Here is a 16,771-nt window from a genome sequence, read left to right as displayed (position 1 = left end):
CCCACGCCCGTGCTCTCCATGCCAGCTTGTTCCGGTAAGGAGCACACTCCATCCTCCCTCAGCCTCTTCCTTTTTGAGAGTTTAAAAGTGTTACCCCAGGAACATCAGTGTTTGTATTCTTGTCTTTTTGTTAATTACCTCTTTGTGGATTAATCTTATCTTTGTTTTTATAGATTTCAAGAACTCAGAGCACCTGTTTGTTTATTGAACCCTGTAACCAGATGTTAGAATAAAACATTTTTTCAGCTTATAAAAAATATTTTTTTTATTAATTTCAACGTTATAAACACACAAACATAACTTAACGACTAATGGACCTCGTGATACATTTCTGTTTAAACAGCTTGACGTGATCCACACACAAAACCTAGCACGCTTCTCCGTGATAACTTACCGTTACAACAATATCAAGTGATCCACACACATAACTTAGCACACACACACACACACACACACACATACACACACAGAGCTCAGCACCTCATGACTACAAGTGTGCATGGTTCCTAACCTAAGCATTGGCTAACAGTAACAGCGTTTCGTTCGCGAATGAAAACAAGCCATTAAAGGGAAGAGGCATGATGTATGGACAGTAACAGTGCAGTGATATGTGAAGTGTTTGTGTAATAGGTAAATGACAAACTCTTCGTTTCATTAATGTAGTTAATGACTGAGAGTGTGTTTGTGTAAAACATAAAAGCAGAGTTTCTATGAACCCTTTTCAGCAGCAAAATCTGATCACTGCGGCCATTAACATCGATTCTGCCTATCGTACAAGCTAACGTTAACATATTGAAGGAACAGTGGGCGCTGAGACGGTGAACCTCAATGCAGGTGTGTCTTCACCTCTTTGGCCAATTAGAGTGACCTCAGAAGCCGCCCTCGGATTCGCCTCGGTCGTTGCTGCCTCGAGTTGGTGGTGGAAAAGGGCGCGGTCCTCCGGCTGTTCCTGATGACGCCCTGGGAAGTGGAAATTGCAATGGGTTGTTTGCTGCCCAAGGCGAGGACAGTGTCACCAGTAGGAAGAGTCGTGAGTGTTCCTGAGCCGGATATGCTAACAATTTTGTTTCCTGCTGACTTCTTGCCACTCGCCTGAAAAGTTTTTGTGTTTGATGCTGATGCAAAGAATCGTGCAGCACCTGACGGTGGGCTTGTGAACACGTTCTGGTTATTCTTGAAGCCCGTGGAACTGCCAGCTATTTTCAAGATGGAAGAGCCTTGCTTAGAATCGTCAGGGAGGTGTGTCACGGTGGTGACGCGAGTGACTGGCAGTTGTGTGATGGAGGTTTTGCCGCCCTGGGAAGAGGCCAGGTCAGTTTCCTGCGTAAAGAAGACAGCCCCGCCCTGGCCCGAACTGCCGCGGATACCCTGAAGCCCGCGAGCTGTTTGGCCTGGATTGAGAATCTTCAGTAACTGGTCCGGTGCCTGCAGTTTTAAGTCACCACCGCTTTGGCTGTGCAAAATGGCACTGCTTGACGCCCCACTGCTTGAAGAGCCACCGGATCCACTGCTGGAAAATCTGTGGGAGTCAAACCTGGATGCGTCTCCACTAGAGGATATTATAAACTGTTGTGATCCGCCTTCACTGAAGGACGTGCTAAATCCATTCAGCCCAATTTGACCCGAAGAAGCTGGTTTTGCATTGGCTGCCTTTTCAATATTTTTTGTTCCTCCTGATGCTCCACTATCGAGAACTGATTGTCCCCTGCCAGACGACTCATCAGTTACCGCTTTGTTGATACCAGATGATCCATCCAAGCTAGAGGAAGTAATTGTTAGAACTCCACCTTTTCTGCTGGAAGAAGATGAAGAATCTTTTGTGCTGCTTTCTACAGATAGTTTTCTAGAGTTGAATGTAGATGCATCGAACCCTCCACTGCTCGAAGAAGAAACACCTTCAGCGGCACTGCCTGAGGAAGCCGCTGCAGCGGCATTGCTTGAGGTCACTTCAGCGGCACTATTTGAGGAGGTCACTTCAGCGGCACCGCTTGAGGAGGCCACTTCAGCGGCACTACCTGAGAAGGTCACTTCAGCGGCACTGCCTGAGGAGGCCACTTCAGTGGCACTGCTTGAGGAGGCTACTTCAGCGGCACTGCCTAAAGAAGTATCAACTTCAGCCGCACTGCCTAGGGAAGATCCACTTGCATCAAATAAAAAGGCGCCTTCAGTTCCACTCCCTGAGGAAACTGATCCGTGGGAGGATGAACCACCTTCGGAAGCACTAGTTAAAAAAGAAGCACCATCAGTGGCGCTGCCCGATGATTCACTTGCACTGGAGAATGAAGCACTCTTTGTAGCACCACTTGAAGATGCTCCTTCAGCGGCACTAGCTGAGGATGAGACATTTTCGATGGTACTTCTTCCAAATGATCCACTCGAGGCAGAGGTAGAATCACCTGTCGCACTTCCAACAGTCAATCCGTTGGAGCTGAAGGTGGATGCAACGAAGCCTTCACTGCTTGGAGAAGAAGCGCTTATTGAGGCACTGCCTAAGGATGAAGCGCTTTCAATGGCACTGGTCGAGGTCGATCCACTTTTACCAGAGGATGTACTTACTTCTTCGGCGGTAGCAGTTGATGCAGCACCGCTTGAGTGAGCCGCTGTGGTGTCAGCAGCAGCAGCCTCTCCCAGCCTGTTCACGCTGCTAAAGGCTCCCGCAAACCCTCCTCCGCCCAGAGCATTACTGAAACCTACGCCAGCCCCACCCCCACCCTGGGCAAATTTATTGTCACTCACGATAATAATGGGCTCCGTCACTTCCGGCAGGCCCGTCAGGCCGGCGCCCGCGCCGGTCTTGAAGAAGTCAGGGTGAATGATGAACACGGCCTTGTCCTGTAGGTTGACGCCGCCGCCGCCGGCCCCTCCACCACTGACCCCGCCACCAGATCCACCTGCTCCACCACCAGATCCACCACCTGATCCACCTGATCCACCACCGAATCCACCTCCTGGTCCACCACCGAATCCGCCACCGAATCCACCTGATCCACCTGATCCACCACCGAATCCACCTCCTGGTCCACCACCGAATCCGCCACCGAATCCACCTGATCCACCTGATCCACCTGATCCACCACCGAATCCACCTCCTGGTCCACCTCCGAATCCGCCACCGAATCCACCTGACCCACCTGATCCATCACCGAATCCACCATCTGATCCACCAGGTCGACCACCGAATCCGCCAACTGATCCACCAAGTCCACCTCCTGACCCACCAGGTCCATCACCAGCTCCAAAACCGAGTCCAATATCAAGTCCACCACCGAATCCGCCACCTGATACACCTGAACCACCACCTGATCCACCATCGAATCCACCACCTGATCCACCAGAACCACCACCGGATCCGCCACCTGATCCACCTGAACCACCATGTGATCCGCCACCTGATCCACCAGGTCCACCACCGAATCCACCTCCTGATCCACCAGGTTCACCACCGAATCCACCAGGTCCATCAGTTCCAAACCCGAGCTCAATACCAGGTCCACCACCAAGTCCCAAACCGAGTTCAATACCAGATCCTGATCCACCAGGTCCATCAGTTCCAAAACCGAGTCCAATATCAAGTCCACCACCGAATCCGCCACCTGATCCACCATCGGATCCGCCACTTGATCCACCACCGGATCTCCCACCTGATCCACCTGAACCACCATGTGATCCGCCACCTGATCCACCAGATCCACCACCGAATCCTCCACCTGAACCACCATGTGATCCGCCACCTGATCCACTAGATCCACCACCGGATCCCCCACCTGATGCACCTGAACCACCATGTGATCCACCAGATCCCCCACCGAATCCGCCACCTGATCCACCTGAACCACTACCTGATCCACCATCGGATCCGCCACCTGATCCACCAGATCCACCACCGGATCCCCCACCTGATCCACCTGAACCTCCATGTGATCCGCCAAATGATCCACCAGATCCACCACCGAACTCGCCACCTGATCCACCTGATCCACCATCGGATCCGCCACCAGATCCACCACCGAATCCGTCACCTGATCCACCTGAACCACCATGTGATCCCCCACCTGATCCACCAGATCCACCACCGAATCCGCCATCTGATCCACTAGAACCACCATGTGATCCCCCACCTGATCCACCAGATCCACCACCGAATCCGCCATCTGATCCACCTGAACCACCATGTGATCCGCCACCTGATCCACCAAATCCACCACCGAATTCACCACCTGATCCACTAGAACCACCATGTGATCCCCCACCTGATCCACCAGATCCACCACCGAATCCGCCATCTGATCCACCAGAACCACCATGTGATCCCCCACCTGATCCACCAGATCCACCACCGAATCCGCCATCTGATCCACCTGAACCACCATGTGATCCGCCACCTGATCCACCAGATCCAACTCCGAATCCGCCACCTGATCCACCAGATCCACCACCGAATCCGCCATCTGATCCACTTAAACCACCATGTGATCCGCCACCTGATCCACTAGAACCACCATGTGATCCCCCACCTGATCCACCAGATCCACCACCGAATCCGCCATCTGATCCACCAGAACCACCATGTGATCCGCCACCGGATCCACCAGATCCACCACCGAATCCGCCATCTGATCCACCAGAACCACCATGTGATCCCCCACCTGATCCACCAGATCCACCACCGAATCCGCCATCTGATCCACCAGAACCACCATGTGATCCCCCACCTGATCCACCAGATCCACCACCGAATCCGCCATCTGATCCACCTGAACCACCATGTGATCCGCCACCTGATCCACCAGATCCAACTCCGAATCCGCCACCTGATCCACCAGATCCACCACCGAATCCGCCATCTGATCCACCTGAACCACCATGTGATCCGCCACCTGATCCACTAAATTCACCACCGAATCCGCCACCTGATCCACCAAATTCACCACCGAATCCGCCATCTGATCCACCTGAACCACCATGTGATCCGCCACCTGATCCACCAGATCCAACTCCGAATCCGCCACCTGATCCACCAGATCCACCACCGAATCCGCCATCTGATCCACCTGAACCACCATGTGATCCGCCACCTGATCCACCAGATCCACCTCCGAATCCGCCACCTGATCCACCTGAACCACCATGTGATCCGCCACCTGATCCACCAGAACCACCATGTGATCCCCCACCTGATCCACCAGAACCACCACCGGATCCGCCACCTGATCCACCAGAACCACCACCGGATCCGCCACCTGATCCACCAAATTCACCACCGAATCCGCCACCTGATCCACCTAAACCACCATGTGATCCGCCACCTGATCCGCCACCTGATCCACCAGAACCACCATGTGATCCGCGACCTGATCCACCAGAACCACCACCGGATCCGCCACCTGATCCACTTGAACCACCATGTGATCCCCCACCTGATCCACCAGAACCACCACCGAATCCGCCACCTGATCCACCGTCAGATCCACCACTTGATCCACCGTGACCTGATCCACCACCAGTTCCAACAAATCCACCCCCTGATCCACCACCAGATCCACCACTTGACCCACCTCCAGATCCACCATCTGATCCACCACCAGATCCACCACCTGATCCACCAAATTCACCACCAAATGATCCACCCTCAGATCCACCACCGAATCCACCCCCTGATCCACCACCTAATCCACCCTCATATCCACCACCTGATCCACCACCAGATCCACCGTGACCTGATCCACTACCAGTTCCAACAAATCCACCCCCTGATCCACCACCAGATCCACCACTTGATCCTCCAGATCCACCTAATGATCCACCCTCAGATCCACCACCGAATCCACCTCTTGATCCACCTGATCCACCCTCAGATCCACCACCTGATCCACCACCAAATCCACCACCTAATCCACCACCAGATCCACCACCTGATCCACCTCCAGATCCACCACCTGATCCACCTCCAGATCCTCCCTGCTGGGAGAACGATGACGCGAAGGCATGCGAGAACTCTCCAAAGCCTCCAGACTCTTCGTGTCTCGACGAAGCCTCGGAGTCCCTAGACCCGCCAGAGAAGCCTTGGCTGGCGCTCTCCCTGTCGAAGGCTTCCAAGGCACTCTTGTCATTCGTCAACAATTCATATTTGTAGCCTTCGGATTCTTCGCGTCTTGACTCTTTGCGTCTCGACGAAGCCTCGGAGTCCCTAGACCCACCAGAGAAGCCTTGGCTGGCGCTCTCCCTGTCGAAGGCTTCCAAGGCACTCTTGTCATTCGTTAAAAATTCAAATCTGGAGCCTTCGGATTCTTCGCGTCTTGACTCATCGCGTCTCGACGATTCTTCGCGTCTTGACTCATCGCGTCTCGACGATTCTTCGCGCCTTTCCGATTCTTCGCGCCTGGATGACTCTTCGCGACTTGACTGTTTATTTTTCGATGAAAAGTCTCTGTTGCTCGATGAACTAAAGATAGCTGACCCTCTTGAAGACCCGTCAAACCCTTCTGATGCTTTAGAGAAAGCCTCAAATCCACCGCTCCTGCTGAAAGATGGCCGGAAGGACTCCCTTGAGCCTGAGTCGCGAGAGTCGTAGTACCTGTACGTGCCCCCGGCCTTGAGCGCGGGGTCACCAGGGAGGCCTGAGCCGATGACCACGATGTCTGTTGGCACTTCGTGGAGGGTCACCTGTGGGAGGACGGAAAGAGGCGCCATGTTGAAGGATTTGTGTCCAACCGGGAGGATGGTCAATTTTTGTTACCTCATTATTTTATTATTATTATTATTATTATTATTATTATTATTATTATTATTATTATTATTATTATTATTATTATTATTATTATTATCATATTTTCACTTCTAGTATTGTTGTTGTTGTCGTCGTAATTATATATCAACTGTTCCCCATTGCCGGGTAGACTGTTATATTTTCGCACCAAAACTTTATACAACTGGCAAAGAAAACGAAACATTAAAGTTCTCATTTTGCTGAGTCTCAAAGCTCATACACATGAAAAAGAAAACGGTAATAGGACGAATGAAGCAGCGAAGCCGGCAGTATAAATGTTTTTAGCAGGATTGGCTCAGAGAGGAAAGCGGGTGTCATGAATGATACGCTGAATAGAAAATCTTGATGCGACAAACGTTGTGGTGCGAGCGGCCTCATGAGTAAGTGCCTTCAGCAGGACTTGTTCAGGGGGTACAGTGTGTGTCAGGAATGTGCTGCATGTGCCTTAGTCATCGTACAGACCGGCTTGATGAAGGCAAACAAGAAAGACGATTTCACTCGCCGGTGTAATTTACAAGCTCCCTTTCTTTCCTGGTATGCAGTGTTTTTTTATGTGTTTGATCGCAGACAAATATTTACTTTAGATTTACTTCCATAATATAGTATATAGTAACTGTTAGTAAGAAAAAAATGAAACTCCATCTACGGGCAGCATCTATGTCCAACATCTATTCCTGGTATTTTAAAGACGCTCGTATGCTCTCCTCAATGCCTTTATCATCACCATCATCATCAGTCGCTACAGACAAATGCCTTTCCAGTATTTTCTACTTTTCATATTTTGTGCTCTTTCCTGCTCCAGCATGGGTTTAAATTTCATATTTCCACCTATTTTCTCTGTCCTGACTTCTGCAATATCTATGTCGCTACTCAGTAATATGCCAAACTTCATTCTTTGCCATTCTAACGGCGTTCGTAGGCTCTCGTCGCCGCCCTAATGCCGAGTAACTCACCTCGAAGCCATTGCCGGTGTCGGAATAGACGGAAGTTCGAACCACACCGTCAGGGGAGAGGAGGCTGTAGCTCCCCCGCAACACGCCATCCTCAACGAACTCCACTCTGTTCTGGTAATTGGTCGTGGCGTCGTCTTTCACCTCGTATGCGAACTCGTAGGGCATGAGTGGCTGGCAGGGAAGAGAGAGGAACAAAGGTTGATACAATACAACAGAGGGTGGTATCACGTTACATTTAAAAGAAAGTAAACCAGGAGATAATCGTGTGGCCTGGAGCAAGAGAGAAAAAAAATACAAAAGAACAAAAAATCAAACAGGAGTGTGTCTTATTTTGTCTAAGAATTTTAAGGAAGGAAAGGGGAACAAAAAAAAAAATAGAGAGAGGACGGGAAAGTGAGAGAAGATAAAAAAAAAAAAAAGTTTGGGAGAAAATATGAGCGGCAGGGAGAACTGAAATAATGCAGATCATATCATTTTAGAGATAAAGAGAGTAAGGAAAAGGGAAAGAATAGATGATAACACACACACACACACACACACACACACACACACACACACACACACACACACACACACAGAGGCGTGACAAGACCACAAAGAAAAACTTGGATATCGAGGAAAGCAGGAAAGTAATTATTAATAAAACACACCCACACCTACACCCACACCCACACCCACACGCGGGAAAGTGTCTCATTATTAAGTGTGAAAGGATGAGCAAGATGAAGAGAGAATAGAAAGTCGAATAGAAAATCGTGTGGCAAGAGAAAGAAAGGTTGATATAATACAAAGTGAAGGAAATTGTCTTGTTTTTATACGCCTCAAAGAAAGCATGAGCGAATGTAGACGGAAAAGTTATAATGGGAGTAATTAGCAGGGACATATACAGACTGGATAGGTTTTTTTTATTTTTTTACCTGTGAATCTCTGTGACAACGAAAGCGATGGTCAGAGCGGGACGTGTATGGCTGAATGGGAAAGGTGTGAATACTTGCAAAACTGTGCTGCATCATGTCACCCCGAGGCCATCCCCGCCCCCCTCCTTGAACTTCCTTTATGTGCGAGCCCCCGCCCCGTTCTCCCTCCCACCCCGTGCCCCTTCAGACACGCCATACAGGGGAGTAAAGGTCCCCTGCGTGGCGTCACCTGTTGTGTGGGCACGGGGTAGGGTTGCCGGAGTAACAAATGTGTTGAGAGTGCATCGGTAAGAGGAGAGGAAATGTTATAAGAATAGGAGCGCAGAGTCTTGTGAAGGGTAGACTCGAAGTAGAAAGGCTCCCGTCCGTCCGCCGCGTGTTACTGAAGGAGGAAGAGAGTGAAAGTTTGTCTGGTTGAAAGGTGAAGTCTAGTTTTTTGTATTAATAATATAAACCAGGAGACTTTTTTCCCGAATCTGGTTCAGCCAAGAATGGAAGAAAGGTCACCGGCGAGCTGCAGGCACCGAGGAAAGGGTTCAGTTACCGGCGAGTGTGCACGAATCGAGGCATGAGAATTAGATCGTTTGTGATTCTATTACATGGGGATCAGAGGCCGTGGGATGGGACGGCTAATCTGAAGGACCGAGTGGTCTTTCTTGCTTCTCTTCCTCCCCCTCATCATCATAATCATCAACATCATTAACATCAGCTACAATCATTAGAAGTCCGTGGCATGGCAAAACCTTTCCAAATGTTCCGCACCTCCGTCGGGTGTGACTGAAATCCATCCAGCTTGTGTCTGTCCTATCTTCTATAATCCTGGGTTACCACTCTGTTGCTTCTGTTGTCTATCTGTTATCAGCTCCATGCATAATGTGACTTGCCCGAGGAATGGGACTTTTACGTAAGGATCGATCCCACTAGCATTCTGTTTTAATATATGAGGTATGACATCAGGAAATACTTTAATAGTCAGGCATGGTATCCACTTCAGAATACGAAAATTTAAGGTTGTATTGCTTTCTGACTACTCAACTCACAATAAAGAAAGTCCGTATCTTCATGTCACCGAATAAACTCAATACCGGCAACGCAAATAAAATAATATAATTCTTTTTCCCTTTGCAATGCACCATTTGGGAGTTGATTGTTTATCGGTGCAATACATGTGGATCAAACGCTCTGTAGTTATTTATGTCACTCGATAAATCAAACTGGCAACGGATGAATGTACTTGGCAAGGCTTTTAGTTGATCGTTTATCGCTGTTGCACATGAGGACCGAGCGCCGCGTAATAATTCGTCACCCAATTATACGAAAACCGCCAACACAAAAAATAAATAATAATTCACCGGGACTTTAAGTTGTGATACAGCATAAGGGAGGGGATCGTATAGCACTGATTTACATGGGGATTAAACACTACGTAAGTATAAGGCCGGATGTTTAAATGGGTTCAACTCTCATTAGGACAATTTTCAGAGGATGAAGAGAAGGCTAATGAAGTTATCACATATCCTCCCTGTTCATGGTGTGGTAGCCTTTGAAAACTATCGCCAGGAGCATAAAACCGTCAGTGAAAACCCAAGCAGCCTCCACGATAGCTTGTTGAAATAGGTGTTGTAGGACGCTGAAACCTTTTTGAGAACACGGGCCTTGCTATAAAAATGATTGTCACCAGGAAACCGGACATACCGACACAAGAAAACAGTGAACGAAGCCTCTTTCCTTGTGAGTCAGCTTTTGTCACTCCTTTTGCAACCTTTGAAACCGGGATAAAAAAGGAAACTGGAAACGAGAAAGTGCATAAGAGGGTGATGAAGGAAATTTTATGAAACACGTTTAGGCACAAGAAAAAGGTGATAGTTCTTTGAATGTATATGATTATGTCTTTAACCTACTAGCATCTTAATATTTTTTCCTAGTTCGAGTACTTTAATCAATGTGTTTGTGAAAGTATTTTAATGACAGCGATAGCATTCTCTCTCTCTCTCTCTCTCTCTCTCTCTCTCTCTCTCTCTCTCTCTCTCTCTCTCTCTCTCTCTCTCTCTCTCTCTCTCTCTCTCTCTCTCTCTCTCTCTCTCTCTCTCTCTCTCTCTCTCAACCCTTCATTCCTTGCCCCCGCCTCTCTCTCTGTGTTCCTCCCTCCATTCCTCCACTTTTTTATCTCTCCCTCCTCTCCTTTCCCGCACGCCGGTCACTTTTCCTCACTGTTCCTGCCGAAGGGGTCAAAGGTAGCCACTTACCGGGAACTCCTCGCTGTCGTCATCATCGCCGCCACCTCTCCCGAAGTGTCGCACCCTGTACTCTCCGGAAGACTCTCGAGACCCGCGAAGCAGTTCCCCGAGCGAGAGCCCAGGGCCGGAGAGCTGCGCCTCCTGCCCTCCCTCCCCCGCCACCGCCGCCACGCTTAGGGCCGCGGCCACCACCACAACCTGAGGAGAATAGCGGTAATGAAGTAATAATCGTTTAATTGATTAGTGAAACAGTTAATTAAGTGATAGTATAAAGGTAGTTTTAGTCAGCGAAGTTGTTGATTTGGTCACAAGAGAAAGATAACTGTATAAATTATAAAAGAGGGGAAAAAAATGCGTGAAGGAGAAAAAATAAACTAAAACATTAAACTAACTATACTCGTATAGTGAAGAACGTGATGAAGCGAAGAGGAAAGATAAAAAGTGTTCTGTAAAACGAGGTGAAGAAATAAAAAGTGATGAAACAAACAAAAAAAACAACTTAAATTGATAGTCAGGCATGTGATACAATGGAGGCAAAGCTTTGTAATTAGAAAAGTTATTGTCGAGAGCAGATGGCTGGAGTTTTATATGCCATCCGAAGAAAATTGAAATCATGAAAGAAAACCTTGAAATTATATTGGAGTACGTGACACAATGCCGGAAGAAGACGGGGCCGACTTTTTACGTGTGTTTCAGAGCAGGGAGCAGCACTGTTTACGGCGCTTCTTCTGTCTGGAGTTGAATCAGCAGCTCTAGACAGAAGGACGATATGTACAGTGCTGCCTCCTTCGTTGAACCGGCTTTGAAAGTCCTCATTGTATCTTAGTATTGAAAAAAAAACAAGAAAAAAAACTCGGAACTAAATCTGATCCTTGTCTGCCACAATGTTATTCTGTCTTTTTGTTTAGGAAGCAGCGATTTGCGAGCATTTTTTGTAATTTTGGTTTGGCTCTGGTCTGTCTCTTTTGCTGTAGAAAAAAGAAGCATCGTTTAATTTTGACAACAGAAAGCAAGAAATTATTTGGAGAGAAAAAAACGTTTCATTCATTAGCCAAACAGTAGAAGACGTTACAGTGAAGGAAAGAGGCTGTAGTACGAGGAAGTCAAAGGGATGTCACTGTTGGTGTTGGTATTTCTTACAATTAAAATAAAAAATAGAAATAATGAAGCAAGAAGAGGAATAAAAGCAGTGAATGAGAAAAACGTTTAAAAATCAGTCAGACTAAAAAAAATAAATAAAAAAAAGTGGTACAATGGTGGCAATCGTATTCAATTAAGTGGTTGTGTGGCGTGAACAGATAGGGAGTGTTGAGCTGATGTTCAGGCTGATGAAAATATAAGTAATGAAGGGAAGACATTGATTAAAATAGAATACAATGGAGGAAGGAAGCTGTGTTGGTAAGGTTTTGTGAGGAGGAAACAAAAGTATAAGGAAGGAAAACGCAAAATTATTAAGGTAGAGAAGAACAGGTTACAACGGAGGGATAAAGATGTATTTAGTAAATAATTTTGTGCTGTATATATGTAAGAACGGGGGTTTGTTTTTATAAGTTTACATGTTCTGTGTTTTTTTTTTCATGTATGTCTGAATTCTCGTGTATTTTGTCATGTCATAGAAACACTGTTGTAAGTATGTCTGCGTGAGTGTATTTGTATGTGGTGTGGAGGCTTCTTTTGTACGTGTCAGTCGCCGTGTATTTAATTTTGTCATCTGTCCATCCATTTCTGTGTGTGTGTGTGTGTGTGTGTGTGTGTGTGTGTGTGTGTGTGTGTGTGATGATCTGTCTATTTTCCTGTTTGCTTGTTGGTCGGTTGCACTATGTCTCTCTCTTTCTATCTGTCTATCTATCTATCTATCTATATCTGTCTATCTATCTATCTTTCATTCACACACGCACACACATTTTTCTCTCTCCCTTATCCCTTTTAACTCGTTTGTAACACTAAAGCTGTTGGACATAGCAAAGTCGGTTAGTACATGTTACGCTGATCGGTTGTCACGTAACACTTTTTATAAATTTTAATCCTATTTTTGTCTTAAAGTCACTATGAGTAATTATTCTGTCCTCGTCTGTAGATTGATGGGTGTATGTCTGATCAAAGGGGCGAACTCTGAATCCCTCCTGGTCTGGTCACTGACATCAAAGGCTAGTATGCGAGACTCAACTGTGGGTTCATAGTGCCCTATTTTTTCGTCTATATCCACTTCGGTCAAAGCTAGTGTGAGAGACTAAACGTGAGATCATATTCCCCATTTCTTGAATCTGTATCCACTGTGATCGAAGTGTCATCGTCCACTGAGAACAAAACTAGCGTGAGGAACAAAGACTGAAATGATTTTACTAGTCCTACTCTCCACTGGGATCAAAGTTAAGTCATGTAATTGGGGTGTATGTCCTTTGTGGCGATAATTAGTCTGAGGGACAACGTATAAATCCCTGCAAGTCTAGTTTTCGTGACGAGGATTTGGAGTCATTTCAAACCCTCATCGAGTTTAGTATATGAACCACATATTGACACTGTCGATTTGTTAAGCAGGGTGTCAGCCACGCATCCCCGGCGTCAGCACAGTCAGCACACGTCACTGGAGGCACACAGCTCGCCAATTAGCATGAAGCGCACACACAAACACGCACAAACACTCCGAGAACAGAATATCCAGGAGGCAGGATGGATGCTTGACAGTACCTTCCACATCGCAACCCTTCGTGTGTTTCTCTCTTCGGACCCGGCAGCCTCCAAGTCGGTCCTTGTCGGCTGGTGGGGATGAACTCAGCGTCTCGAGGTGCCTTGACGGTATTTATACTCTCTCCCGCAAGCGGCCTGACCCAGTAACACCGTGAGGGCAACCACGGACCTTACCCCCCGTGCCCCCTGCCTGGGTGAATGCAGCCAATGACCAGCTCTTGGCGAACTCAGTAATCAGAAAAAGTGGAGGCGGTACAGCAGGTGACAGTGGTGGTGGTGGTGGCGGCGGGACGGGGGTATTATTGTTGATGCTTTTGATGATGGTGGTAGTTTTTGTGGTGGTAATGGTGATGGTTATGGTAGTGGTGGCGGGATTTAAATGGTGGTGTGGTGGTGGTGGTGGTGGCAGGCTATTGTTGTTGTTTTTGGTAGTGATAATGTCAGTGAGGGTTGTTGGGATGATATTAGTGGTTGTTGGTGGTGGTGGTGTCTATAATAGTAGTGGTATGATTTTAACGGTAGGTAGTGGGGGATGGGGATAATGATGATGTTAGTAGGAGCGAAGAGCCAGCCCATGCCCCGCCTCAGACACGCCAGCTCGATCCCGTTCCATGCACAAAACACGCCCAGTGAAGGCATTAGGTTTCCATCTCAGCGTCGCGTTTCAGCCCCTGCGGCGGGAACACACGAGAGTGAGCGAGCAGGTGGTCAGCAGGTGTGGTGACTCGCGGACAGGATGGCGGGCGGGCAGCGGAAAAGCGGGTCAAAGGACAGAAGGGAAAGTCTGATTTTTTCTCCTGTATTTGAGTTTCGAGCAGATAAGGGTTCATGTATCTTTCGCATAACATTTTTTTTTCTTTTTTTTCGTTTAGGTTTGCGGGTGTGGTGACTTGCTGGCTTGTAAGAGGGACGAAGGGAAAAAGGCAGTCTTATTTTTTTCGTGTATTTGAATTTTAAGCAGATTTATGATTTCATGTACCTCCCACCTAACTCATTTTTTAGCTTGTTGTAGGGACGAAGGGAAAAAGGGAAAGTCTTATTTTTTTCGTGTATTTGAATTTTAAGCAGATTTATGATTTCATGTATCTCCCACCTCATTTTTTTTCGTTTAGGTTAGCGGGCGTTGTGACCTACTGACTTGGAGGGAGGAAGGGAAAGCAGGGAAAGTCGTTTTTTTGGCTACGTTTTTTAATTTGATCGGATTTCTCAGTTATTTGCCCTTCTTGTGACATAGTTATGGCTCTTAGAAGTATTTAAATGTAACAGTATAAGCACGACATCAATATATCCCACAGACATTTTTCATCCACCCTTTGTAGTTTTAATCAAATATCAGACTATTTATCCTTTAACTAGCGGACTTTTACCTCCCAAATTCGTTGATTGCTTTTATATATAATCCTGTTTATTCTTTGTTGTGTTTGATGTTGCCTGATTTCCGCTTATTTGTGTTGTGTTTGTGTGCTTGCTGTGCTATTAATTTAAATTCCTTTCCTCCTTTCCCTCCCTGCCTGCCTGCTTGTCTGTCTCTTGGCCTGTTTTCTCTTGGCCTGTTTTCTCTCTCTCTCTCTCTCTCTCTCTCTCTCTCTCTCTCTCTCTCTCTCTCTCTCTCTCTCTCTCTCTCTCTCAATTTAGTTTCTCCTCCCTTTCTTTTCTTTCCTTCTTCATTTCATCGTTTGCATCTCGTCTGTCTAACTTTTTTTTCTCTTTTTTTCTCTCATCCAGTTTTACACGTTTTATCGTTTTTTTTCTTTCTTCTTTTCTCACCTTTTATCTCTTTGACTCCCGCACTTTCTTTTGATTTATGATCTTATCAACTTTTCTTTCAAGATTCTTCCATTTTTATACATTTTTCTTACTCCTTTTTTTAGTGTGTGTGTGTGTGTGTGTGTGTGTGTGTGTGTGTGTGTGTGTGTGTGTGTGTGTGTGTGTGCAATTTATGTAAGAACTGATCTCTTCACCGTTATGTATCGATTAAAAACTGATTAAAACTACGTTATGCTAATGTCATGTGACCTTCGTTTCGACGCTGTGTTTTCTGCATTCAGGAATCCAATGAACTTCGATATTATGCATAAAGATTTAAAGGTTTTCTTCTTTGTTTCACCAGCGTAACAAAACATGGGAATTAATGTGTGTGTGTGTGTGTGTGTGTGTGTGTGTGTGTGTGTGTGTGTGTGTGTGTGTGTGTGTTTGTCTGTCTGCATACCTACCTGTCTGGTTACCTGTATATCTGCCTACTTATCTGTTTATTAATTTTATGTCCGCGTGTGTCTGTCTGTCTGGAGTTACATGTCTGTCTTGTTTGCCTGTCTACTCACCTTTTTCTTTGTCTGCTTACTAACGTGTTTAACAGTTCGCCTACCTGTCTGTTTACATGTCTTCTTTACCCGTCTTTTTGAGTTTGCGTGTTGATTTTTTTTACTTTTACTATAATATATGTCTCTCCCACTCTCTATCTACCTATCTATTTATTTATCTGTGTCTGTATTACACACACACACACACACACACACACACACACACACACACACACACACTTTCCCCCCCTTGTTGTGACGACCACTGCGGCATTGGCATTAGAATGTCTTGACGTGACCTGACCCGCGAGACAGACGTGGAGACTGGAGACCTGTGCGGGTGCGGGGGCAAGGCCGGACGGGGAGAGGCCGGGCGGGGTGTGACTGATGAGGCAGGCCACGGAGGGGCGGGGCGGGGTGAGTGTAGGGCAGGAGTTGACATGGCTGAGCTGCCTGGGGAGGTCATAAGGGCGGTAGCAGGGCTGGGCAGGATTGAGGTAGGCCAGAGTTTGTCACTGCAGGGTTAGGAATGGGTGGGCGGATAGGTCATAGGTGGCAAAGGTTACATGGTGTCAGGTGCGGTATGGGGCGTAGGAGGGGAGGGAGGCGGTGGGGTGCATGGGGCAGTGCAGCGTGAGAGAGGGCTTGACAGTTCAGGGCCTAGGCGTGGCGGGTAGTTCTCAGGTAGCATAGGTTACGTGAGGCCAGGTGAGATAGGTGGGGAAAGAGGAATATGGGAAAGGGGGAGCAGGTAATTTGATGGATTGGCCAACTTGTGTTTATGACCTCTACTTTCTGCTTGTTGACCTGACCTCTGCGTGGTATTATGTGGTTGTTTGTACCTGTCTGCGAGGGCGTGTGGCGTGACGCACCCCCTGTATACCTGGCATTAGCAGCTACTATAACTGAG

The 16,771-nt window shown here is 47.3% G+C and overlaps 1 protein-coding gene across 50 annotated transcripts; it reads right to left on the bottom strand.

The window, feature by feature from the left end:
* Positions 1–243: 243 nt before the first annotated feature.
* LOC127001562 (uncharacterized PE-PGRS family protein PE_PGRS54-like) lies at positions 244–13,652 on the bottom strand. 50 transcript variants are annotated; one of them, XM_050866219.1, is made up of 6 exons: positions 13,562–13,652; positions 10,883–11,071; positions 7,720–7,890; positions 4,416–6,663; positions 4,317–4,382; positions 244–4,250 (listed from the first exon to the last, which is right to left on the bottom strand). In XM_050866219.1, the coding sequence occupies exons 1-6, from the start codon at positions 13,568–13,570 to the stop codon at positions 859–861; spliced, it is 6,075 nt and encodes a 2,024-aa protein (XP_050722176.1). In that variant the 5' UTR covers positions 13,571–13,652; the 3' UTR covers positions 244–858. The 50 variants fall into 50 exon arrangements, with proteins under 50 accessions (XP_050722176.1, XP_050722187.1, XP_050722190.1 ...); XM_050866230.1 differs by having other exon boundaries at positions 4,515–6,663; XM_050866233.1 differs by having other exon boundaries at positions 244–4,382; positions 4,482–4,514; positions 4,647–6,663.
* Positions 13,653–16,771: the final 3,119 nt, after the last annotated feature.

Source organism: Eriocheir sinensis, chromosome 21 (assembly GCF_024679095.1).
Source record: "Eriocheir sinensis breed Jianghai 21 chromosome 21, ASM2467909v1, whole genome shotgun sequence".
Lineage (NCBI taxonomy): Eukaryota > Metazoa > Arthropoda > Malacostraca > Decapoda > Varunidae > Eriocheir > Eriocheir sinensis.
This window is presented reverse-complemented; position numbering and strand designations above follow the sequence as displayed.

What these genes read in the sequence shown, in the direction of transcription:
- LOC127001562 (XM_050866211.1), bottom strand. An exon ending in ACGACAGCGAGGAGTTCCCG is followed by an intron (nt 7,891 to 10,882) that starts GTAAGTGGCTAC and finishes CTTCCCTGCCAG; the next exon opens with CCACTCATGCCCTACGAGTT. An exon ending in ACACCGGCAATGGCTTCGAG is followed by an intron (nt 6,664 to 7,719) that starts GTGAGTTACTCG and finishes GTCCTCCCACAG; the next exon opens with GTGACCCTCCACGAAGTGCC.